Source organism: Panthera tigris, chromosome B4 (assembly GCF_018350195.1).
Source record: "Panthera tigris isolate Pti1 chromosome B4, P.tigris_Pti1_mat1.1, whole genome shotgun sequence".
In the NCBI taxonomy this organism is placed as follows: domain Eukaryota; kingdom Metazoa; phylum Chordata; class Mammalia; order Carnivora; family Felidae; genus Panthera; species Panthera tigris.
Genome location: NC_056666.1, coordinates 45,132,161 through 45,158,250, shown reverse-complemented (window position 1 = coordinate 45,158,250; position 26,090 = coordinate 45,132,161). Strand labels below are relative to the sequence as shown.

The window sequence follows — 26,090 nt, the reverse complement described above, 5'->3', positions numbered from 1 at the left end:
AAAGTGTTTTTGAAATCCCATTCTCATTTCCTCACAACAGTGTAGAAAAGGTTCTGCTGTACCCATTTCAGAGATAAGGAAACTGAGGCCAGAAGTGTAATGACTCGTCCAAGGTCTATCCTGCTGGTCGCACACGGCTGGAGCTGGCATTTGAACTCAGACATCTGCTTCCAAAACCTGCACCGCTTCCCTTCATTGGCCTAAGACTAATGAATTCTGACCCGCAAACGATGCTGCCATCAGTCTTCCTCCTGGTCTTTTCCACTGAAAAAAAGAGAGGTACTCCATAAGGCGTCTTCGCGTCAACTTAAAACACGTGGGCTGACCGAACCGTAGAAGATTGTTATGTTCAGGTACGAACATCCTCTGCCCCACCCGGACCCTTATTCCCTTCCACAAAGCAAAGACCTCAGACCCCAGCTCCCGAGACCAGAACAGCACTGACACGTACTGCGTACGAGGTTTCAAAGGCCAGCCCGAGGGAGATGGCTACACTTTTTCCTTACCCCGTCGCTAAAGCCATCTTCAATCATGGTTTGTGTCAGAGGGGGAAGGAAAGAGGTCGCTTCTGGGAGTCTTAGCAGCACGGGGGCTGTGACGTGACCTACGAGGCCTCCATGTAGGTCAGGGACGGGCGAAGCCACCGAGCGAGGCGGCCAGAGATGCTCCAAGCCTCCTTGCCGGCTGCTCCCGGGAGCGGTTAAAGATAGAGATGGCGGCGGCTAATGGCGGGGGTGGGAGGAAGGGAGAGGAACAGGGGCTGTGAAGGAAGGTGCGGGGGGGACGGATATAATCCAGCATACAGAAACCTGTCAGGATGGGATTTATTTTTGTTCTGTGAGGGAGTATAATAGGGCTTTGCCTGTACTCTCAATAGCTGTTTTGAAGTGAACCCGGCTGGTATGTCTTTAATTTGTCATTTCATTATGAAACTGTTTCCCTTCCAAGAAGCCTTCAAGTCAGGAAGCTCTGTCTGCCCACACAGGAAATTCCTTTGCTTCAACTTCCCCAAAAAGGAAATTTCCCTCAGAAGTGAGCCCAGCATATGCCTTGGAGCAGAGCTGTTTCAAGAAACTTTGGCAGCTGAGTCCCAAAAACACCCCTGGCTTTTCTGCTGCTGCCGGGATGTGGGGATAAACAGTTCGGTTCTTGCCCCCCGGTGGGGGGAGGAGGTGGTGGGGACCCCACTGAAGCGGGCCCTGGCTGACCCCCTTCCTCCCTCTTTTTCGTTCTCCGGTGCCCTCGCCCCCCCACCCCCCCGCCCCGTCCTGTCCTGCATCACAGCAAGAGCTCTACCTCTCCAAGAGGGATGAAGTACCTGCCACGTTCCCCAAGCACCCCGAGAAATGGGCCCATCTGGAGACTCACCCACAGAGCACACGCAAACACGCTCACAGACGGGCACCCCACGGTCATCCAACGGCGATGCAACACAACAGCACCTCTTCTTTCTTTCTTTTCTTTCTTTCTTTCTTTCTTTCTTTTCTTTCTTTCTTTCTCTCTCTCTCTCTCTCTCTCTCTCTCTCTCTCTCTCTCTCTCTCTTTCTTTCTTTCTTTCTTTCGTAACTTAACATTTTGTTAATTTTAATAGACTCTGAAAATCAGGACAACTTGGTTGATGTGTGGGGGTGGGGAGGGGTCGTGGAGACAGGGTGTCTGATCTTACTCTAAACATTTTATTTCTGGGGCGCCTGGGTGGCTCAGTCGGTTGGGTGGCCAACTTCGGCTCAGGTCATGATCTCACGGTCCGTGAGTTCAAGCCCCGCGTCGGGCTCTGTGCTGACGGCTCAGAGCCTGGAGCCTGTCTCCCTCTCTCTCTGACCCTCCCCCCGTTCATGCTCTGTCTCTCTCTGTCTCAAAAATAAATAAACGTTAAAAAAAATTTTTTTTAACATTTTATTTTTATGTTGCCCACATCCTACCTGTTTTTTTTTTTTTTGTTTTGTTTTGTTTTCATAAATCTCACTCGCCATCATCAGGGCTTACACAAAGAGGGCCCACAGCCGCCCTGACTAAACTGAGGCTCAAATTATTTTCCCACAAAAATCAATTGTGTGCCTACTATGTGCCAGGTACTGTTTTGGGTACCGGGGATAAAATAGTAAAACAAAAAACAAACAACAACAACAACAACAACAACAACAACAAAAACCCGGCAAAAACCCCTGTCTTCATGGAGTTTAAATATTAAAAAAAAAAAAAAAAAAATCAGATCTAGTCATCAAGATGAAGATGTATTATTAGGGCATAATTTACCCACCTTGCCTGAAACCAGAATGGTGATTCTCTCACATATCTGACACCAAAACAGGAGGTTTACAACCACACTGGAGCAAAACACTCACTCTTATTCCCTCTCCGACCCACACACCGACTCGAGACCTGTCATAGAAAGACTACAGTATTTCAGATGAAGAAGGTACAAGAAAATAAAAGAGCCCGCCAGAGCTTCTAAAGCACGCATATTACCATATCCTCTTTTCTCAAGGGTGGTGGATTTTTTTGTACACCAACTTCCCCAGTGCAGATTTTAAGTAAAACATGGAGGGGGGAGAAATATCTGAAACCACAGCCTTGTAAAAACTAATCTCTCAGACATATTGTGAATGACTAAGTGGGTGAGTGCCCGGAGCAGCTGTGAAGTGAATAATAATATATAGTATTTTATGAAGCTTCTTAGCAGAGAGGCATTGGCAGGAAACTGCCAGACTCATAGTTAAGTTTTTAATTTTCCATTTCAAATCACTTCATTAAAAAAAAAATGTTGTCAAAGGGAAACAACACAGAGAGCTAGAGCACAAAAGGAGGGAGTGGTATTGAACTTCAAACTGTGAAGCAGGCGGTAGGACAAAGAGAGACACAGACAGATGAGGAACTAAGACAGCCCTGGATTTTCACCCTGCAATTAGATTGCACTAGAATGGCAGAGCGATTGAATCTGATCTTATTACACTATTCATGTGCCAGGACTCTGTAAGGGATACTGTTTACCAGGAAACAGAGCGATATTTAAGGGACTAGTGAGAATCATATAGCGCGTTGAAATCTGAATAGATTAACCCTGAGGTTTTGGGTTGTGGTAGATATTTTCCATGGAGTGGATTTATAATTTTATTTTAGTGAGTTATTCTATTTTTCTAAACTTTACGAGGTTTTAACCACATGGTTGAATCTCTTAGGGGGACCCAACATCATTTTTCATGTTCTCAGAGAGAATGGTGTCGGGAATAGGCCTTTGGCTTGGAGTGGGAGGGAAGAGTGTGGAGGGGAGCCTGAGGAATCTGCTTTGCCAACTACCAGCTCTGCGACTCTGGCCAAGTTCCTTAACCTCTTTAAACCTGCCTTTTCGTCAGTGAAGTGGGGATAATAAAACTCAGCCCATAGGACTATCATGAGGATTAAATGATATAATACTTGTGAAAAGTGCCTTCCACGAGTACTCAATAAACGGTGGTTATTACTCCACACAGAGAGCTATCAAGGATCTTTCTCCCAAATTCCACACACCCACTCCTCAAATAAGCCACTCACCTCTGGCTGGCACCTTTCAATTCTCCGCAAGTCAAGATTTTCCTGACCGCTTCAACTCGAGACTTGGATTAACGTTAGGTCCCTCATAATACCAGCGTGGTCTTGGCATTACGATCAAACATTCAGTCGCTTCAGAGGTAAAGACGGTTTGGTTAAGAATGACTGAAAGGCTTAAGGATTCAGATGCAAAATTCACTCCTCCTCTCAAGGCAATGAAGATGACTTCTACATTCTCCAGTCAACCGTGTGCCAGAGAAGATCCGACTTTGTCCAGTCAATACCAATGCTGGCAATGTCTTGAAACCAACGGCCAGGCATGGTAAATATCAGATTACTCATCTTCATCTCAGAGGTCCAGCTTCACAATGTTGTGTCTGAATCAAGGGGCCTGGATTTTCCATCTAATTTTACGTCAGTCTTCTCCATGGAGAAGGCCAGTCCCAGGCAAAATTATGGAGTTTTTCCCGACTCTACTCCCTCCCTTGACTCTGTCCATGCTGGCCATCGGTCTTCTATTTTAAAAGATTCAAGAGATTTGATAAACTCACTTTCATTAAGATATCAGGGACTTAAGGTATTAGTTATCTCTCTCCAAGGTACTAGCTGCTATCCTAACAATTTACCATTAAAAAGTAAAGCTAGGTAGAAATAATGCCCAATCCAAAAGGAATGTATCTTAACAATGGAACTTCAGACATCATGGTGGTTTATCGTGGGAGAGATTTAAGTTCAGGATGCTCTTAAATCACCGTAACTGGGTGACCACATACCCTGCCGAAGCATAACACTGTCAACACTGGCCCTGTTCACAAACAACTTACAAACCCTCTGTCCTAGCTCTAGAGTAGTGCTTTCTGGACAGTAAAAGTTCAGAAAACTCTCTGAATCTCAACACTCCTTTAGCAAGTGAGAAAGCACAAGATGGGAGACGGCTACACAGCTAAATGTACGATGCCAGTGCTACAAAACCCAGTTGTGTTTCGTCAAGTTCTTTCCCTGGATCACTGTGAGTAACAGGAATCATCACAGAAGCTCTGTCAAGCAGCTATCCGGAGTTACAGCTATGAAACAGTATGAACGAAACACACACACACACACACACACACACACACACACTCATTTAGATTCATCTGAAGTGAAATTCTTCTTTGCCCAAGAATTGAAAGAAAAAAAAATTTTTTTCCTTTGACAAGGTCCAAACAAATTCTACATCTGTGTGGATTTTTGCGGGTCTCTGAAGTTCCCCTCAGCATGATCAGAGAATTAAAGAGTAGTTTAAAAGGACGTTATCAACACCCACAGCTCTCAGGTGAGGAATCTCTCTCTCAGGGAAGTTCTGCTTCTGTGTTTCGAAAAGACCTTTGAATAAAATCCCGGATATCTGTGTGAATATGCGATTGCTGGCCAAACTGTAAGGGCAGCGAGGGTGCCCCACAACACGCTGGACGCAGGGTTGTAAACAGGGAAAAGAGAACTATCTGTCTAGGGCGGGGATTTTGGGAGGCGGCTTCCCCACCACCTTGCACCAAGAAGTGAAAAGAGTAAGTGTGGGAGGCAGAACCATGAGAACGATGGTGTGGAAGAAATTAGAATGAAAAGGAAAGGAAAGCGTTTTCTCCCCCCACTTGGTTCACTTGTAGTAGGAAAATATGCCCAAGACAGAGGAACCTTCCAGCCCATCAGAATAACAGGTTTGTGAACTTGCAACTGCCGTTGGGCTACTTCCTCAAGCGAGGCCTAGGAGGGGGAAGAAGAAAGAGTAATTTTATTTCCTCAAGAGGGTTGGCAACAAGTCATCTGCTCACATTTGTTTCTCTACAATGAGTTCCTGGTGTTGGTGACCTGAGAGCTACTTGAGGAGGCAAAAGAAAACCACGCATCAGCTTTGTTTGCGAATCACGGCTGCTCTGGGCAATTCTTTTCTCCCTAATCCTACGCCCCTTTTTCACGGCCTGAGGCAACAAGCAGATGATTTGAGTAACTAGTTCAGGGCCCCTATTTAGAAATAGTTTCTTGGGTGTGAGTTTTCATGCCCATGGGACGGTAGGAGTGTCACAGATTCTCTTTGCTGGCTGGGGCGGATGGAAATGTACTTTAAAGCTCAGCATCAAAGCCTCACTTTAGAAGCTGAAAGCCTTCATTCCCTTGCCAACTGTGCTTCCCCCCCCCCTTATAATTAATTAATGCAGTATTAATTGTGCATCTGCTATGGGGGTGGCTGAAGGAGGATATGGTGGCCCTATCCATGCAGATAGATCAGCTGGCTTTGTAAAGCTGGAAACCCAGTGGACATCGACAGAGGGAGAAACATACACATTGTCATTTTTACAGGTTACAGGAAAGGCAACCATGCCTTGAGGTGCAGAGGGGATTCCCACAAGTCATGCAGCTGGGGTCAAGGGGTAGTTACCAGAAGCCACACCTGTGCGCAATGCCCTGGGAAAAGAGCCAACTCACAGATACTTCTCAGGTCTACGAGAATTAGGAAGCAGGCCTGAGATCAGAGAGAAGGTTCTTGGGACCCAGTGTAAGGTGTGAGTGGACGCAACAGCCTTCAGAAAATCTGGAAGGCCGAGGAACTGCGCCCATACCTGATCTCAATCATCAGGGAAGCATCCAACAGCGTCAGGTGTTGAACTGCCATATTTCCTTGTGCGAGGGCGTCCTCACAAAACAATCACGGCGAAAGTAGAGGATAATCTCCTGTATCCTTGAAACACCACCATCCGAACCAAAATTTGATGTTGAGCACTGAGATCAAGTGAATGACCATGATGCTTAGCATTTATAGATGATGCTCCACTGCCCATATCCCTTCTTAGTTCTCTTCTGGAATTAGAACACATAAAATGTTTGAGCTGTGAAGGACCAGCAAAATCCTGCACTCAGGCTACTTTGCTTTTCATATGAGGAAGCTACCACACTCACACTGGCAGAGAGAACGGATTGTCTGGCATGACCCCACCAGCCAGCACGCCGGGGCCAACGCTCAGAGGATCAAGCCCAACAAATGTGCTCCCTGCTCTCTATTACCCTGCAGCAGAATTTCCTGGAACATAGGGCATGTTGGTAAACTGAGGCACCAAAATGTCAGACAATTTTTCTGAAGCATGTCAGACTAACATAAAGTATTAGGAAGTGAAATGCTTTCATTCCTGAACCCAGTAATACAATCTCCGTTCCAGCACAGCATCTTTCTTGCTGTTTAACAGTCATCTGGGATAGATATCTCTTTTTCAAAGAAGGAACATTGTGGACAACATGATTCTTTTACTTTATTTAATTTTATTTCTAACACTCCAGAATTTATACAGGTACCTGAAAATACGCTACAAATAACAGTTTGCATAGAGGATTGAATTTGAAAATTTTTTCTTCCTCTATATTCACAAGGTAATTTAGTTTGTGTCACTCATTTACCCCTCTGGCCTTCCTTGTCTATCGTTTATAAAAATTTTGCTTAAATTAAAAAAAAAAAGCCAGCAACCTGTTTGCTTGGATTTTCTCCTGCCAACCAACAGCCTCTAATCACGACTTCTATCAGTTCCTAATGAAGAAGCAACACAGCAAAGTGACAAAAAGCCTAAATTTGGGGATTCAATCTGGACTCAAATCATGGCTCCTTCACCTTCTCTCTGTGTGACCTCATCCAGTGATTTACCACTCTGAGCCTCAGATACAGATACAGACACAAACACAGTATCTACCTTCCAGTGTTAGAGATTATTCAGGATAATTTATGTAAAGGTCTTGGCACACAGAAAGTGCTCAATAAACGGCAGTGACGATGATTATTTATTCTGCATATTATTGCAACAGAGATTTCTTTCGAGTGGCATCCTTTTTAAAAAAAAATTTTTTAATGTTTATTTATTTTTGAGAGAGAGACAGAGTGTGAGCAGGGGAGGGACAGAGAGAGAGGGAGACACAGAATCCGAAGCAGGCTCCAGGCTCTGAGCTGTCAGCACAGAGCCCGACACGGAGCTCGAACTCCCGGACTGCGAGATCATGACCTGAGCCGAAGTCGGATGCTCAACTGACTGAGCCACCCAGGCCTCCCTAGGGTGGCATCTTGTATACAGTTGACCTCAGAATGGCTCCTAGGAAGCAGCACAGTTCTGGCAAAGTGGGCAAGTGGGGTATGACAACAAGAAAAAGACACGCATTTGTCAAGATAAGCCACTCCTAGAAAACAAACAGTAAGTAAGTCCTAATACTGTTACTTCTAAAGTGGAGCTACATAGACTGCCTGATACGCCCGTAATTTTTCTTAAGACAGTACTATTCCATACCCTTCAAGACTCACCTAGGTCCCTTTTGGTTTTCCTCTTGATTGTTGCAAACCTTCCCCATCCTCAGTGAACCGCTTTAGCTAATGCCCCCATCCCCAGAGTAGAGAATTCAGCCCCAGCGAATTGGTGAAATCAAGTATTCCCCGCACAGCCCTGCACCAGTTAGACTTTTCCTTTCAAGCATCTAATCGGCATCCGCCACACATCCACAGCTCTTTCTCCAGTACCTATATCTGCAATCTGCATTTCTATTACTGAAATCTTGGAGCTCCATTTGAGGCTATTTCTATCCATGATCTAGAGGAAACAGAAATAGAGTCTAATTTCAAAGGAATGGAGTTTAATCCACCTACCCAAGACGGAAGCAGTAACGATCAGGGCAGGGTAACTAATTATTCTTGGGAATTTACAGTCAGCATGTGGCCAGAGACAGGGACAGTTTATATCTCTAAAATCCTACTCTACCTGCCTTCAGAAGGGACAAGAAGAAAGAACCCCCAGAAGACACATGGACGGTTCAGGCAACTGAACCAGAATCCTCCTATGGCAACAGGGAAATCAGTAACATCGAAGGTCCCCTGGTAACTTTCACCTCTGGAAAAACATAAAGATGAGGAGGTCAAAGCCACTCCTGTCAGAAGTTCCAAGCGTCTAAGCCACTGATAAGATTTAACTTAGGCATAAAGCAAAATGGGAGAATATATCTTTTATTTGAGAATGGAGACTTTATCCTATTTGTATAGATTCAACCCAATCCGTGCTTTGTGATAATGGAGAGGACGTGAGGAGAAACCTAGGGAAGCTATTTCAAGCCAACCTCACACTGAATCTTCATCATGCCGGTCAGCAAGGATTATGTAGCAACAGATGAAGTTGGCCATGGACCTTAATGGACAGGGGCCCTAATATGCCAAGAGAGAGACCGCAGAGATACTAATGGTTGGAAAATCCCAGGGGAGACAGTTGAGAGGAGACAGAAGAAATGGGAATATCATTTATTTCCCACTGTTCAAGTCTCTACTCAGAGAACTGACTGGTTCTCATCGGCTCTTAAGTTTAAATGGCTGTCTCACTTTGTCTGTCATACTCTTTCAATATGGGGCCTAGAACAGTGCTGGGCATCTCTGGGTTCACACAAATAGCCCACAGGACCAAGTAGGGACCACCAATTGCCAACGACTGCCAAACATCAACTTCAGAATTCCAAAGACAGAGAAAGCCCTCCCTTCCCCATCCCCCCGGGATCACAGGCATTTTGTCAGAGCTTCTGCTGGAGGAACTGCCTTAAATGTACAAGGAGCGCACGGCATGAAATGCAAAGTGAAAGAAAAGGTCAATAGACCTCTGGTTATATATTTTTTTTTTTTTTAAAAAAGACATCTATAAATAGCTGCATTTATTGAAGCTGCTTCCTTATCAGGAAGCATGGAGCTAGGAATTAACGTCTGCCTGCATCGGAAATTCTTTCAGACAGCGAGCCCAAAAAGGAAATTTCCCTTCCAAAGCATCCTGGCTGTTCGGTTGTGGGCTGTTTTTTCTCTTCAAGCTGTTTGAAAGAGCTAAGCAGGGCCCTGATACAGCCTCACGTGCTGCTGGAAAAGGAGAAAGCCTTTAAGCATTTGAATGTGAATGGTGAAGGCACCCAAAAGAAGGCTTGGAGGGTGGGGGGCGGAGGACAAGATACAAAATGCTGGTGGCTGGCCATCTTTGTTGGGAGTCATTATCGCTTTGTCAGATTCTGACTGAGAATTAAATCTTCCCGGTGTCCTTGCCTCAACTCTGCTGGTGATGTCACAACACGTCACAGGCAGCTGCGTGAGGAGAGGCCATTTTTGGAATACTGATAACGGCAAAGGACACGGGAGGACTTGCTGGGTTTTAGAAGAAGGGTAGGACAGGCCGCGGAAGGAGACCTACAGATTTGGGCAAGGCCAGTGAAGAAAAACCATTCCAGACAGACGTGCAGATAGGGTTTGGGTAGGAAAGTGCCCGAGAGTGGAACTGAGCTCCTGGAAATCCTAGAGACGTTAGAAAAGAAAGCTGGTTTCCAGTGTGACTGATGGAAAATCGGTCCCGATGCTATACAGACAGAACTCTAGGCCCTCTCTTTAGTGAAACAAACAAGGACATACATGCTTCTCTTTGCCCTTAAAAATGAGGAAGCCACCTCCTAAACAGGCTATTTACCAGCTTTGGGAACTGAAACAGAGTTCTTGTGAGTTACTGGCCACTGTTTGCCGGGCACCATGGTAGGTGCTCCCCGTGAGTTAGCTCTGATCCTTACAGGAAACTCTCATGAGTAGGTATCTTAGAAATTTGAGTTATAGGCTAAATCATCTCTAACAGAGAGAGGGAGCCCTGGAATCCAAGCCCACTCAGTTCTTTCTTGACTTGAACCCACGTCCTTTCTATTACCATGCCCTTTCCTTTGGAAACACCAAAAACGCAGTGAGACCTGTTCCCAGGAGGCCATTCCTGGTGAAATGCCAGGGAATGTGGGAATGTGGTTGGGCCCCACTCCTGGAGCTGGCCCTCTGAGGCCTTCACGGGCAGCTCTGTTGCAGACAGAAACTGAACGTCAACATGCGCTCACAAGAGAGGGAGGAGGGAGGAACAGTAGAGATGGGTGGGCAAGACAGGAGTGAATTATTCACAGTAACAGCCTCTGGTTCCTGGTGGAAGCCGACGTGTTGAGGTTCAGTGCAAATTAATGGTCAAGTGCATTACCAGAGCCCAAGTGCTCCCAGTCCCCCGCGCCCAGGGCCACCCAGACTCCAACAGTCAGAGGTGCCTGTATTTTCATGTCCACAAGACTCCGTCATTCTGTGTTCTCCTAAGAAGCCTAACTGATGACTTCCAAGGTGGACATCACATTCGGCTCCTCACAGCCTTGTGTGAATCTGGACAATTCGGTGGACCTCCTGAACCACAGTCATCCCATCAATAAAACAGAATCCGTAACACCTATCTCAAAGGCTGGTACATGATTAAATGAGATAACATATACGAGCACACGCTGTGGCTCATAACAATATAAAATACTAGCCACGATTCCATTTAATTCTCATTTTTGTGTCTTCTTAGGGAACAAAATTAACTTGCAAGCATATAAAATTGTGGGTTGCTCCAGCTAATTAGAAAAGAGAGGCAGTGCATCTCTTTTCACTATCCCGGTTCTAATATAGCCTTGCTCGCCATGTGACTGTCTTCAACTCAGTTACTCTGCTGAGAAGGCAAAATCACCAAGTGGGTGAGCAGCGAGGTAACGTTTCCAAAGGAAGGCATTAAATTAAATTATTAAACACACACAAGTAGGAGTAGTAATGTAAGAATTTTGAAAGATTCACAAGGAAAGGAAGTAGAGCCAAGGGACTATTTCTGGTGTTCCGATTCTAGAAAACTCTGAGCGGCTATTATGGCTATTTATTAACCCACAGCATCATAAACCGTAACCCTATTAAAAATGATGAATGAGTCCTCGGTTCCGACTTTTAAATACCAGTTCGCAGGGATTTTAGAAGGCCCACCTGGCCCTGCAAAATTTTGCAAGGTCTTTGGGCAAAGAGCATCATGTCAACCTGTGATCAGATGGGATTCTATCAACTAAATCCAAAATGATCATGTAAAAAGGAATTTAAAGGAAAGAAAAGACATGTAGTGATTTAAATTCTGCTGACAGATCTGAAGCATACTTTCCTGGAATCAGATGGGCAGCCCCCAGCATCACTGTTTGAGGCTGAGAGGTTCACAGGGTGGGCACCACCTCATGAGGCACCTCTGGCTGCCCCCTCAACACCCACACTCCCCCCAGGCACTTAGAGAAAGGCGGTCTTCGGGCAGACAAATGAGACAAAGTCTCGCCCTCACAACAGGAGGCCCCTGGTGAGAATGAGGCCACGGCCTTCACTGCTTAGAGAGTCAAGAGTGAGCTCCTCCAGCTACTCTGGGGGGCCTTCGATCCTTTTTGTGTTTTCAAGGAACCTTAAGAGGCTTAGACTCCCTTTAAGGAGTAGAACTTTGTGTCTTTCACCCAACCTGTTACAATTGTTGTATTTCAGCTCTTCTACCCTCAAGCTTAAAAACTAAGTCAGTATCCTCTGTGGAAGGGGGGTGGGGTGGAGGGGGAAAGAAGCCCTTTCTATCTTCTCAATAAACATCCTTGTGTTTGCTCTCCTAGTAGAACAGGGTGGTTCCAGGAACCTGTGTTGGCAGGTACCAGCCTGCACATGTGGGCAGTGAGGAGGCCAGACCAGGACAGCATGGGGCTGGCCCTTCTCCCCTTCGCTCACCTCCTTTCCTAGGCCCAGAGTACCCCACCTGGCCCTATCAAGCCCTCTTTAATCACCACTTAACACTTTGCTCCATTTACCATTTGTTTTTATCACAGGCCAGTAGAAGGCATTACTTTCTACTTCTCAATCGCTTGCTAATTTGTCACACGCCTTCCGTTTGGGCATATAGCTCTGCCTTTGCAGAACAAAATGGTGAGAAACCCTCAGTATGAGAATCTTAAACATTATCACCCCTACTTTCCCTCCAACCAGGAAAGGCTATATTTTGACTGCAGAATGGAAAGAGAAAAAGAAAGAGTTAAGAGAGAAGGTTTTTCTGCAGATCAATGAGGACAAATGGTGAAAAGAAGCTACTTTGACGCATACCAGTCTGGTGAGTATCTCTTTAAAACAAGCAGCTAAAAATGCTTTCAACCTAGCAATACCATAAATGTCCTGCTGCTGTCTTGGCTTCCAGATTCTTCCCCGTACTTTCCATGAGCATTCCATTGGGAATTGTCTGGAATCCCAGATTAAAACAGCAATAACCCAATTCCCTTGCTAGAATATTTATTTTCTTTTAGGTTTGGAAACCCAGCTGGGATGCATCTTCCAGTATACAGCACAGCCTCAACCATCCTAGGGGCTACATGAGAGCTTTCTCAAACAGCTCAATGGGCAGCCGAATCCTGGAACAGGAGAGTGGGGCAGGCGGCTCAGACTCATGTGGAAAGCCCCAGCTGAGGACAAACAACAAAAGCCTGGGAACCTCCATTTGCACAGGATTCATTCCAGATGTCGGAACCAACAGGGCTCATGCAGATTACCCAGAAGGTTTCTAGAGTCAGGCTGCCAGACAGAAGGCATTGCCCTGACCTGAATCCATATTCTATCAACTGATTATATCCTAAAGTCAGCAGTCATATGCTACAATCCTAGATATGATAATCCTAGATGTGATAATCTATGTGGGGATCCATCCATCCCTCCATCCACCCATCCGAGGGAGATAAGCAAACTATTCAACAATTCACTGACCGGTTAGAAGATTCCAGCCATAAACCATTCTGGCCACTACAGCCACACGGGTGAATCCTGGCTAAGTGTCAAGCCCGAATTCATCCATCTCTGCAAAAACTATGTATTGAACACACTTACATAGTGGCACAACAGGTAAGAGCCTGGCTCTGGGGTCAGACAGAACTGAGTTTGAATCCTGACTCTCTCTCTTACTAACTGTGTGACTTTGGCAGGTTAACGTAAATTCTCTAATCCCTAAATTCCTTATGTCTGACATGGGTAGAAAAAGAAGATCTACCTTACAAGTGCTGCTGGGAGGAATTAAATAAAATAATTTACATAAAGCACTTCACACAGTGCCTGGTCCAGGGTTATCCTATGACAAATATTAGCTATTACAATTGTGTGCTAGGCACAGGGAGTGGCCCAGTCGTGGCCTGTGAGGAAACCGTCTACTCCAGAACAGCGTTGGCATGGAAGAGACAGGTCCAAGTGCGGAGAAAGAGTCCTTCAGTGAGATCATGATATGTTAAAGGTAAGAGGGCCAGGAAACCGTCTCTTGTCCCATCACCATCTTGTATGGCAGAACTGGGTATTATCATGCCTGACTCACATTCCAACAGCTCGTTTTAACAGCAGAACTAGTTAAGAATTAAGATCCTCCGGTTCGGTGTGTGTCTTAGCTGGTTTTGCCATGGTTACTACTTGTGGGGCGAGAGCCCCGTGTGGTAAAAGAGCTTACAAGAGCAAAGGCATCCAGAGGTGAACCAAGAGTTGGGGCCTTCTTGGGGCAGATGTCTCAAAGCCAAGGGATGAAAAGCTATGAAAGAAACTTCAGCCTGTTTGGGACGAGGACTCACACATTTTTTTTTTTTTTTTTCCCTCTGTACCAGACGTGAAGCTCTCAAAGGGCAAGGAGTTTGGTCTGCTTCGTTGATTTCTGTATCCCTGGCATCCAGGAGAGTGTTTGGTGCAGCACGGTGTTGAATAAATAAACAAATGAGATTAGATGGTAAGAGTGTTCTGCAAGGCATGACCATGTTCGACGTGGAAGCGAATGTTCCCGAAGCGAATATACTACTGGCCACCAGACAGCTTCCGGAGGAAAAGATGTTATTCCCTGACTGTGGTTCCTTTTCCAGTCCTGTCTACTCTACTGGTGCCACAACATTCCAGTTTACCAGGGACAATGGTGCCTGCAGTCGTGACCCGGGCACCTCTACAGTCCGCATCTCATCTTGTGGAGAAGACGGTAGCGTGCAACTGTGCCCTTTACCTCCTTGCCCAAGCGAAGCTGGAATGTCCTGCCTGTGACTCGTAGCGACTTTGTAAATACCGTCGGACACGGCAAGCCGGAGGAGGGGACGGATTCTCACGGCCCTCAAGTCCTCACCAGAAGCCCGGCAAGCGTCCTCACCGGAGGAGAAGGAATAAGCCAGCAATATTCCCCCAGGATTTCCCAGCAACACAGTCACCTGATTCCCTGAATTATCACAGGGAGAGGGAAGAGAAGCCTGCATCCTCTGTCTCCTTTTGTTCTCCACTTTCAGCAAGCAACCTTCTGGCTTCTGAGGAGAGACGGGATGAGAGGAGGCGAACATCCCGGGGAGCGTTACCATGCCAGAAAGAGATGGCAAGCACAACCGTGCGTGCCACCACGGAAGTCTGAGGCATCAGCTAGGGAAGGGCCAAGGTGACCCCCCGTGCTTCCTACAACCTGGACTTGAGCCCTCAGGGCAATAGTCAAGCCAGGAAACCTGGCATTTTCTTGGACACTGTGATCAGGGTGGGAATCAGGTGACTCATTCTCCCCAGCTGCCCCATCACACTGTATCATCTAGAGGCTGGGTGACAGCACAGGAAAGGAAGACAAAAAGGAAATGACAGGTGTCGGCTGCTTTGGAGACTGGCCCCAACAGCACAAGTGTGTTGGTGCCGATACTCTGCCAAGCTACAGATAGGGAGCTGGTAGAGGCAAGGGGCAGAGGTGACCTGAGAGAGAGAGAGGTGGAAGGACCACAAAGACTGCGGCCGTGAAGGCAATGCAGGCACAAGAGAAGCAGGAGAGGGGAGCAAAAGAAAGGACGGGAGTGAGAGGCCCTATCTGGGTAGTAAAACGAAGGAAAGAAAAGCAGCCAACATGAAACAAAAAAAAAAAAAAAAAAGGAAAAAAAATGGCGGGAAGGCCCTCCCTGTAAAGAAAGGAAGAGCACACAGCCTAAAAGCAAAGCAGGGAGGGAGTCTGACTCAGAAACTGCCCAAAATTTGGGGCCTACGAAAATCCTAGAGGAGTTACGGGTGAACTCAGGAAGAGAAGCAAACTTTCCAAAAACGTTCACTTTGCCTCTTAGGAGATGTAGTTGACCTTGCTACATGGTGCACACTTCCAGATTTGGGGGTAACGTGTCAACAAGGGACAGGAGTCTCAAGCTTTTCGAAGCCATCAATGCGGGGGGAGAGGGGTAAAAGACCGCGAAGCAGCTTCTCACGGTGGACATCAGGAGTGCCACCCATCTCAGAGCTTGCCAATCTCCTGCCTGAAGCCCCGTCCCCGCGCAGGCAACCACTCCCCTCTCAGTCAGTCTGTCCTTCTGGCCCTAGGGCGGTCTGTCCTCCCTCCCACCCCCGCGCGCATGCGCGCCAACACTCACGCAGGTGCGCGGGCAGGCGGATCGAGTCGTCCTCCATCCTGAGCGCTCGGGGCACTGGAACATGAAGCGGAGTCGAGGACGCGTAACTCGGCACCGGGCTCTCGGGAGGTGTATATGAAATTCGTTCCTGCTGTTAACAAGAAGGGCAGGAAGAGGGGAGGGGGAAGAAGACAATGAAAGCTTGGAACTGACTTAGGTGTGAAAACAGCGCGCGGGGTGGGGGGCAAAAGGGAGAGGGGGCATCTGAGCACTGGCCAACCAGGCTTCACATCATTCCCGCTCGCCCCCTTTCCAGACACTTCAGTTGTCTTCCAGATCCCCAGCATTTGGGGTTTGTAACAAGGTTGTGGAAAGGCTTAACACAGGCTTCTCCTTTGGACTCAGGTCAATGGGTGTCCGTTTCCCCTCCCCTCTGTACTAGAGGTTTGTTCAAGTCAAGAGGGGAGACAAGGCGGAGGAAATGAAACCGTATGTCCAAGAGAATGGCTTTAAAGACTACTGTCAAAAATTACTTGTCCAAGTCACATAATTAATGTCACCCATACATTAAAACCACGTTTCCTCTTCTCTGGCAATATCCCCGGTTCCTAATGCAAATATGATTCTGTACTCAGATCCAATGAGAGGTGAGCTCAAAGTGATGGCTTGTAAACTCCAGATTTAGTTAATAAATCTACAAACAAGATTTTTCTATGGCCTACCTATCTCATTAGAAACCAAAAATATCCAATGTTTTTTTCCTTCATAGCAGGGAACTATCTGCAACATTAACAGTATCTCCTTGTCCCTTCATTTTCCATCTTAGACACATGCTTCTTTCCTTCTCAAGTATTTCAGAGCTCATTCAAGAATTGTCTGCATTTAAGGAAAGTGCTGTTTAATTGAAGGTACTTAATTCAACTGACAACTGCAGACCCACTGTTTAAATTCAAACAGGCAGTGTTTGTTAGATCAATTAAAACAACTGGCTGGGATGAGAAGGATTATTACTAGCTTCAAATTAAAACAGCAAATAATGACAAGGAACCAACTATCATGTTCAGCTAGACGAGCAGTACAATTTGCATCTCAAATCTATATACCAACTACTTTGACTTAAAGTCCATACATAAATAAACATAACTTCCATTCGTTTCTGTGGTTCAACTGGGCAAAGCAAAGTGGGACATACAAGGTCCAAAAATAAGTTTGGGGGAAAGATCAGGAAGATGCCATTATGAAAACAAGAATCAGGAGCAAAAGAAAAATTGCAGATGAAAATAAAGCAAAGTGGGTGTTTATGTTTTGGAAAGACAGTTCTCTAACATTTTATACTTCATCAAATGTGCAAAAGGGAAGCAGGGGAGTCCCCCTGGCTGTATAACCAAATTAAAGCTTTTCTTCTGCTCAGAGCCTGGAAAGTTTGGTGGTTGTGGTAGGAAGTTTCAATTTTAAATGAATATATACATATTTCTGTAATTTCCGAATGGAATTGCTATACCTTCCCTGAGGCATCCTCTACCAGCAAAAAGGGCACTTGCAGTATTTCCGTTTAAACATACATCCTAAAGTTTCCTGGTGAATTTCTTAATTAAAGGCAGGCGTATACACCCTAGATTTCATTTCTGTATCAATCATGATGTCCTGTGAAAGGTCACCCAGAGGCAAAACCTTCAACTTCACTTTTATTGAACTTTACCAACCATCATGCATATTTTGAGCAACTCTAGCTTAAGGATGAGTTATAACTTTTGGTGTTTAGTTTGGGGTTCAAGGGGTGAAAGAGTCAAAGACATAAACACACCTTTGGGAAACATACAATCTGTTTAGGGGGTTTTCAAAGAGAGATAGGCTTTTTAAACATTTTAAACGCAGTCTGTTTTTCTAGTTTAACACACTTCAACCCTCAAAAAAAAAAAAAAAAACAGTCCCAATATATGTCTAGATATCTTATCTGCCGTTAAATTTATTCCCAGAAATAGCTTTGTTTTGTTAGGGTTTTTGCAGAAGTGAAACTGTTGATGAAGAAAACATTGTGCAGCCAAAGAGTTTTCAAATGGCATGGCACGAGTGCGAGAAAAAAAAGGAAGACAGCATTTCATAACACGATGACTATCTCTTAAAGCAAGGAGAAACTCACCAGATCCTGCAACTGGTCCCTGTGAGTGAGAGGCCACGTCATCCCAGCTCCCTCACCCCTCACCAAACCCATCAAAGTCAAAAAGGGGAGAAAACCAGGCCTCAGAGCAGATTTTACTTGGTTTCTTGGGAAATCTAGTGCTAGCCTACTGATATGAGTCAAGCTAGGTATCACCTTTCAAGTGTATATATTTTGATTTGCTAAATTATCACCGTTGTACCTTCTCAAGAGGCAGCCCCCGGTGTGTGTGTGCGTGCATCTGAGTGGTTGCCTGTCCTTACTGCTATACTGAAAAGCCACACTTCAGTGTTTGCCCTGGGATTTTATAACACCCCCACGTCCAAACAATTCTAGACGGAGACAGCTTCTAGATTCTCATTCCAGACGACGGTTTCTACTCAGCAATATTGCAACACCCTAAGCTTGGGACGGGAAGCTCTTTTTAAAAGATTGAACGAAGATACCTGCCAGCAGCGGGAGAGGGTATTGACCAAGAGGGGGGTTGCAGCAAAATGCACTTCTAGGGCCTTGAGCATTTTGCTAGCAGCCATTATACACCTACCCTGACCCTGAGTTCAGCAGCCAGTAGAGCCCTGAAGGGACCCAAGAAAGGACATTGCCCAGTATGTGGGCTCCTTTCCTAACAGAATGAAACACACACCTGGAAATCTCACACTGCAGGCTTTATCTCTCTTTTTGTTAATTTCTAGGGCAATTCACATGGTTCATATTTTTTCATCTATTCCTATAACCATACACTTAACCTCTACAAGGCATAACCAGCAGACTATCAGCAATTAGAAATAGGAAACAAACACCACTATCTCAGACGGAGACATCTAGACCGAGAGGCTTAAGGAGACTAACATCCAATTTCTCAAATAAAAGAAACCTCTTTATCCTCACAACTGCTTCTGTGGTCCGACCCCAACAAAGAGAAGGGGAGTACACATGTAGAGAGCTCAGTCACCTCAAAAGCAAATTGTCAGTCGGGTGAAAACCAGAGGTGTTTTATTTTAACATTACAGAGGGGATAACGATTTTTCCCAAGAGGATTATAACCACTGCTCTAATTAAATTAAAATGCTACAGACAGTGATATTAATGCATTCAAGTGTTGTACGGGATAAAATGAATGCAACATTAATGCATTCATGTTGACGGAGGTCAACGATGTGACTGAAAAGGCCGTGATGTGGTTACATTATTGTTTAGATGCTAAAAAAAAATAAAGAAAACGTGCTGCTCTCAAATGTGCAGACACAACCTATCAAACCAACCTGCAGAAACAAAAGGGAAGCACTGCCATTTCTAAGACCAATTGTAAAACCTAAGGGGGGGCAGGGGGCAGCACAAAGCTCTGAAAAGAGAAAGAAGGCTAAAAATAGTTTTAGGCAAGGGATGAAATGTAAATTTCACCAACCATTATAGAAAGCTTTTCTTTTCTTCTTTTTCTTCTTTTTTTTTTCTTTTAATTTAAATGGAATATGGAGTAAGGTTGCTGGAAGCATTTAACTACCAAAACCAAAATGAGGTCTATTCCCTGTCCTCCTTCCTCCCCAAACCATGAAGGGCCAATGAAGGGTACCCATTGGATTCTGCTCATTTTCAAATCAAGTGCTTAGGGAACGTGTGACTATCACGTAAAATAAGCTTAAACATTTTATGCTCCGTAGAATGGTATTTCTCCTCCCCTCTCCCCTCCCCTAACCACCCCCTACCATGGCTGCATACTACAGAAAAGTCAAAAAAATGAATCTTCTTATTACCAGAAAAGTCTTCCCTTTTCAAAATTATTCAATGTAGAGCTTCTATAAATCACAGGGATCCCCCTGATGCATTTATACATTTGTTTTCACACCATTAGTTCTTTAAAGAGGCTGAAGGTTGACACACTTAGAGCCTGTTGCTAATTAAATATTAACTTTCTGGAAATAAAGATAAAGCGTTTCTGGAATTGAGAAGAATAGAAACAAAGTTTGGTTGTACTTGCAAAGAGATGGTTTACCGGTAATTTTACAGATTCCTCTAAGGCTGAGATGTCCCCGATTTAGGAAGTGTTTCCCCAAATAGCCCCCATCCCCATTATGAATGCCAGATTACCCCAAGGATGGTTTCTGAAGCCCGGGTCAGGTTCTCAGGAGGAAGAGTGTCATGGAAACAGAGTGGTGACCATTTCGCCGGGAAATGTGGTAAAAATTCTACAGCTGCCCTTTTCGTCCTGTTGCACTTTGATGTCCCTTCCCTGCACTCTAACTGGCAACTCAGACAATGGAAAACAACAGGCACCCGAGATACGGTGGGCACCTGGTAATATTCCCTATTTTGAGGGAAGGATCTCTTTTTCACCCTGCAGGTTTTTGGGAAAGCTGCCTGGGAAAGCTGATGCTTGTACTACAGTTTGTCTTCTAGAGACTGAAGGGAAGAAATGTCTCCAGTGGGAAGTTATTTACTGAGATTCACTAAACTGAAGTCTGAACACACAATTATTTAAGTACACTCCTCTGGCTGTGAAATGATTCAAGGCAGTGGCTATAGCTTACATTAAATAAGCTTTCATTAACAGGCGAGATCTATATACATCACCCAAAACCTGAACAAGACAGAAATTGGAGCTGCACAGTTTTTGAGGTTTTTGGTGCCGGGGATACAAACAGACACGCACAAGAACCCGAACGAACACACTCTCGAATGCCAATTCCTTTCACTTGAAAAACTACACTGAAGGGGCGCCTGGGTGGCTCAGTGGGTTAAGTGTCCAACTTTGGCTCAGGTCATGATCTCGCAGTCTGTGAGTTCAAGCCTCGCATCGGGTTCTATGCTAACAGCTCAGAGCCTGGAGCCTGCTTTGGATTCTGTATCTCCCTCTCTATCTCTGCCCCTCCCCTGCTCGCACTGTCTCTTTCACTCTCTCAAAAATAAATAAATAAATATTTAAAAAATAAAAAATATTAAAAATAAAATATAAAAATAAAAATTAATATAATATTTATAATATAAATATATAAATATAAAAATAAAATATTAAAATATATAATAAATATTTAAAATTTTTATATAAATATAAAAAATTATATAAATATAATATTTATAATAGTATAAATATAAAATATAAATATAAAAATAAAATATTAAAAAATATTAAAAATAAATAAATATTAAAAAAATTTTAAAGGAAAAACTATATTGAATATTTTGTCCACCCCAAAATTCAGCCAGGTCAACTTCAAGAACCCGGGAAAAGATGCAAACGCCAGTCTTCTTTTCTAGATATACACTGCACTGAGAGCCGCAGGCCATGACATTTTTGGCATTTCCCCAGAAAGAAGCAGTATACCTTAGGATCTGAGATATACCTTGGGATCTGAGGTATTCAAGCATCAACTCTGAAGTAGAAATCCAGCTCCATCAAACCCCAGCTGTGAAGTTGTGATGCTCTCTTTCCATCCCATCGAGGTTCCAGAAGACATCTGTACCAACAGCCTGAGCGGGCCTTCCTCTTAGCCTTCCTCTTAGCGTCCAGCTCCTCTCCTGAGCACCCTCTAAGTGCCATTAGATTTGTACAGCCCAACTGGTCTTTGGCTTTTAACACACTTGCGGTAGTTTCAGAGGTGGGTGGGTAATGGGACTACTCTGTGCAAATTAGAATAGGTGGAACTATGCGCTTGGCCCCCCTCCTTTCTTGTCACCCAGATGCCCATTCAGCCCTTGGAAAGGGGTGAGGGAGCGTGTGCCCGACGAACCACACACATACTGACGGGGAGATCTTCCTGGGAGCCTGGCTTTACTGGTCTAAGGAGGGCTCTTCCTTTGGACATTTGAGAAGAGGGGTTCGAGACCTGAAATACGCAGATTCCTGTGTATTTCCACCTGAAACAGCCCCTTTCCTCACCTTCCCGGCCTAAAATCAGAAGACAGCATCCATGTCTGTCAATCAGACACAATATAGTCAAAACATTGTAAGCTTTCCTTTTACCCAGAACTATGTTCTCGGTGGACAGCAAGATAAATAAAAAAGAAGTGTGAGCGATAGGCCCTGTAGTCTAATATTGCTGTAAAAGGTCATTAGGGTATTTTTCTCCCTATGGTTATTATGAAATACTTCATCATCCCTCTAGGGTCCACTAAGACCCAGCGCCTGTACTAGGCATTATGAATTCTGCCACCATAAGTCCTAGAATTTCCAAGATGGTCCCAACATTTAAAATTCAGTATCACTTTACAGAATAAATACTTAACACCCCTCAGAACATATGTGCCAATCTCAGCTGGAAGATATTCACTGCAACCATCAGGAAAGGGAGCTAGCATTCAGGGAACACTTGGAATGTGCTTCCCATGAAAGCTTCAGTTTATTTCAGACTCACAATAACCCTGCAAGGAGGGCACGATCATCTCCATTCCACATGAGGAATCTGACCTGAAGATCGCAGGGGTTAAGCAAGCCGTTCAAGTTCCCAGCTCATGAGGAGAAATAAGATATTACATTTAAGGAGCACTGCCCATCAACGGTGGCTTCAGAATTTATGGGGAATCCCAAAAGATAAGTCCAAGCTTGTATAGAATCATTGCGGCTTTGGAATATTTCATTCCTTTGTGCCCTTGCTCCTCACAGAATTGCATGGGGTTCCTGAAGGTCACTCAACAGAGTCACCTAAGCCAGGGTGCCAACTTTCTTAAGCCTAATGCTTATCTTATTGGGAGCACAGATGGAGGGCATAAACTCATTTAGCTGAGGAAGGGACTAAATACGATGTATGAGAGAAGTTCTCCTGGAATGACCTCTGAGTAGGGGCAGCCATTAGAATTCATCCAAGGACAGGTATTATTACCTGTAGGACACAATCAGCAAGGCCACCGGGGCATACGATCAATTACTTGTGCATATGATGACTTCATGTGGTATAGAAATCTCACCTGAGGTAATTTTTGAGTAAAAATATGTTACTTTTGGGGCACCTGGGTGGCTAGTCAGTTAAGCGTCCAACTTCAGCTCAGGTCATGATCTCACAGCTCATGGGTTCAAGCCCCACATCAGGCTCTGTGTTGACAGCTCAGAGCCTTGAGCCTGCTTTGGATTTTTTGCCTCCCCCTCTCTCTGCCCCCGCCCAACTCTCTCTTTCCCTCTCTCTCTCTCAAAAATAAATCAACATTAAAAAATGTTTTAAAAAAATGTTACTTTTATCTCTAACATTTTCTTTAATAACAAGAGAAAAACATTTCCCTTACTCAATGGCTTTCCGTTCATCCAGGAGCAACAAGTCTAAATGTACAGGTGAGACACCCAGGAGCAGTGAGGAGGAAAGGCCCTGCCAACATGTTATTCACGCCTGCAGTGAGAATATCTGTATACCGAGAAGGAGCAGAGTCTGCCTCCAGAAACCACAGTGGACACAGTCCAATGAGGCTCCTCCAGCGGCCTGAAGATAGCAGACTCCATTCTCTCAAATGAGGCATGGGTAAAGGCACTAAGGATATATGGAGCCTGTGGGGAAGAAAAGAGCTACAGGATTCTCCTAGATGTCTTCAAATACGGGAAGGACTAGTGTAAGGAAGAGAGAAAGCCTCTCCTCAGCACCTCGGAGGGCCCAGCCAGCAGCATATACCCACGCGCTAAAAATATGTATGTGGTATACTGTTCTCCCTCAAGCCTGTTGAAGCTGAGGCTCCAAAGTCACTCTAAATGGGGTTCCTAAACTGGGAAGGAACTCAAGTAGAACGTGAAGATGCCTTCTGACTCCAGGATCTTTGATCTTCTGGTAAGTCAGAGCTTGTTAATTACAGTGAGGGCGGAACGGATCCAAACGAAGCCTGAACACTACAATCCCCTCCTCTCGCCATCAGAAATCCCTCACAGGGTTCAAGGCTTCTACCAAATATTATCAGGAAAAGCACTAATGTCTAGAGCTAGGAGCAAGCCCTTTAAAGACAAGCACCAGTGGTGGTTGGTGGGGGTCGGGGGGGGGGGGGACTCAGATAGATTTATTGTTCTAATTTTAAAACATTTTAATTAAGATCCTCTCCAACCTGAGATGGTATCAATTTTTCTTTTCTTTTTTTTCCCCCCTGAATTTCTTAAGTATTTCTGACATGACTCGTAAGCAGGATCTCAAGCTGTGATTCCTTTTCATGCCAGGTTGTGGTTTCCAGGGAGGTCTATGCTTGAAGGGTACTCAGCTCACCTGGCTGGAACCCAGGGCTGATGCAGATGAGGTCACGAGCTTTTGACCTGGATGGGGAAATTAACGTGGGAGCTCCATGGCCCTGACTATACCCCTAATCCCTGTTTTGATGGAGATGACTGCTTTCGCTCTAAGCAGAGATTAGGTAAACTTGCCAACATACATCATCGCTCCTAGAAACCCCGTGACAGGGCATGTCCTACTGATAGTGGGTCGCTTCAGTGTAAGAAAGGGGGTGTGACTATTTATACACAACCAGCAGGTATAAATAAAATCTCTGGGAAAAATAAAGTCTTCCTGTTGGATTTACCCAGAAACGCCCCTAAGCTTTTTGAACCACCTTTTGAAAGAGGGTCACTAAATCCTTTCTTCCTAACTAATTCTAATAGCAGAAGAACTAGGTGCTTAAATTCACAGCAGCTTATATCCTGGGCACAACAAAGTGGCCAAGTTCAGCTCTTGATTAGATGCTTTCTCCTCCATTAATGCCATTCCCCTTAATGATTTGGCTATTACAATTAGCCGGGATGCGGTGTCCCTGCCTGGGGCTAACGAGTAATGAACTGAGAGAGTTGCTATTTAGTTGTATCAAGGGCGCCATTAGAGAGAGCTTCTCAATTTCTCCCCCCAGAGGAGAGATACCTTCCAGGCATGTTCCACCTGCCATGTGACCGCTCTCCTACAGTACTCACAGTGCCCCCCCTGGGGTGGGAGCTAAGTCCCCTGGGGTCATCGTGGGACCTTGAGACCTGGGCAGAGAAAGATCGAGGGTCAGGCTTCCGCAGAGCCCAGAGGCAGAAGCGGCAGAATAAATGGTTAATGCTCAGGTTGTTGCTTCAAACCGGTGCATTATCCATTTGTTCCTCCTCCCCTTCCACCTGCCGCTTCCTGCTTCATAAACCCTTCACCCCTCCCCCACGCAGCTTTCTTCTTTCTGTTACAGCATCACTCTGGGCTTTGCTCCTCTTCACCTCTTTCTTGAACGGCTGTATCCTGGAAGTCTTGTAAAAGGAAGGCAGAGAGAGAAAGAGAAGCTATGGCTTGAACCCACAGCCCCAGCTGTTCGCTGGAGGTGGTTACAGAGGAGGCAATTCAGACCTCCTTTAAAACTAAAAAGGCTTTTTTTTTTCTTTTTCTTTTTCTTTTTTTTTTTTACCAGAAGAAATAGTAGGATCTAAAGATTTGATCCCAGAGGCAAGATTTACATTCTCCTTCAAATGAGACTAATCCAAAGAGAGATGCTAAATAAAACTGAATAAAGTCTCTAAAAGGGCAGCCCCAAGGAAGCGTTTTGCAGGAAGCCCTGCAAGTTCCTAACTGGATCCAGTCCATTTTCGGTGAACCAGGAGACACCCCCACCCCACTGGGGCTCACTCTGCAAGGTGGAGGGCTGGGTTACAGCCACGACCATGGCCAAATTGAACAAATTCCCTTGCTCTACCTATATCAGATCACTCCCGGGCTGCCTCAGGCGGAGGAATACATAGCAAGAGAAAAAGCCCTGTAAACTGTATACCTAGGGTCATAAGCGCAAATTAGATCTGGAAAAGATTTGTATCTCTGGAAAATGTTTACTGTCAAAATAATTTCAGTAGACCCACATAAGAACGCCACACTTAAAAAGCAGTGTGAAAGAAAGAAGTCAGCCTCTCCACAGCGTTGCTGTCTGAGAAACTGGCATATACCGATACCCAACCTTTACTGTCACATAACATTATTTTAAAGATAAATGAGATGAAGCTTGTAAATTATTATGAGTTTCTTCAAACAAAGGCTGCCTATAAACACAAGCCTTTATTATGACATGGAATTTGAAAAGACCCAAATAAAGCACTACTTCCAGTGTGTGCTTTAAGAATTAAACCTGCCTTGGGGCTCCTGGGTGGCTCAGTCGGTTAAGCGTCCAGCTTCGGCTCAGGTCATGATCTCACGGTTCATGGGTTCGAGCCCCGTGTCGGGCTCTGTGCTGACAGCTCGGAGCCTGCAGCCTGCTTCGGATTCTGTGTCTCCCCCTCTCTCTGCCC

The 26,090-nt window shown here is 45.1% G+C and overlaps 1 protein-coding gene across 4 annotated transcripts in view; it reads right to left on the bottom strand.

Moving 5' to 3' along the window:
* The window catches only part of ETV6 (ETS variant transcription factor 6), a 251,169-nt gene that overhangs the window by 137,483 nt on the left and 87,596 nt on the right, over positions 1 to 26,090 (bottom strand). The window contains exon 2 of one of the 4 annotated variants that reach the window (XM_007076316.3): positions 15,766 to 15,892. The exons of 2 other annotated variants lie outside the window; for them this stretch is intronic. In XM_007076316.3, coding sequence (XP_007076378.1) covers positions 15,766 to 15,892 — 127 coding nt within the window. Of the gene's footprint in view, positions 1 to 15,765; positions 15,896 to 26,090 lie in introns of all 4 variants that reach the window. One more of the 4 variants, XM_007076315.3, reaches the window with a different exon arrangement.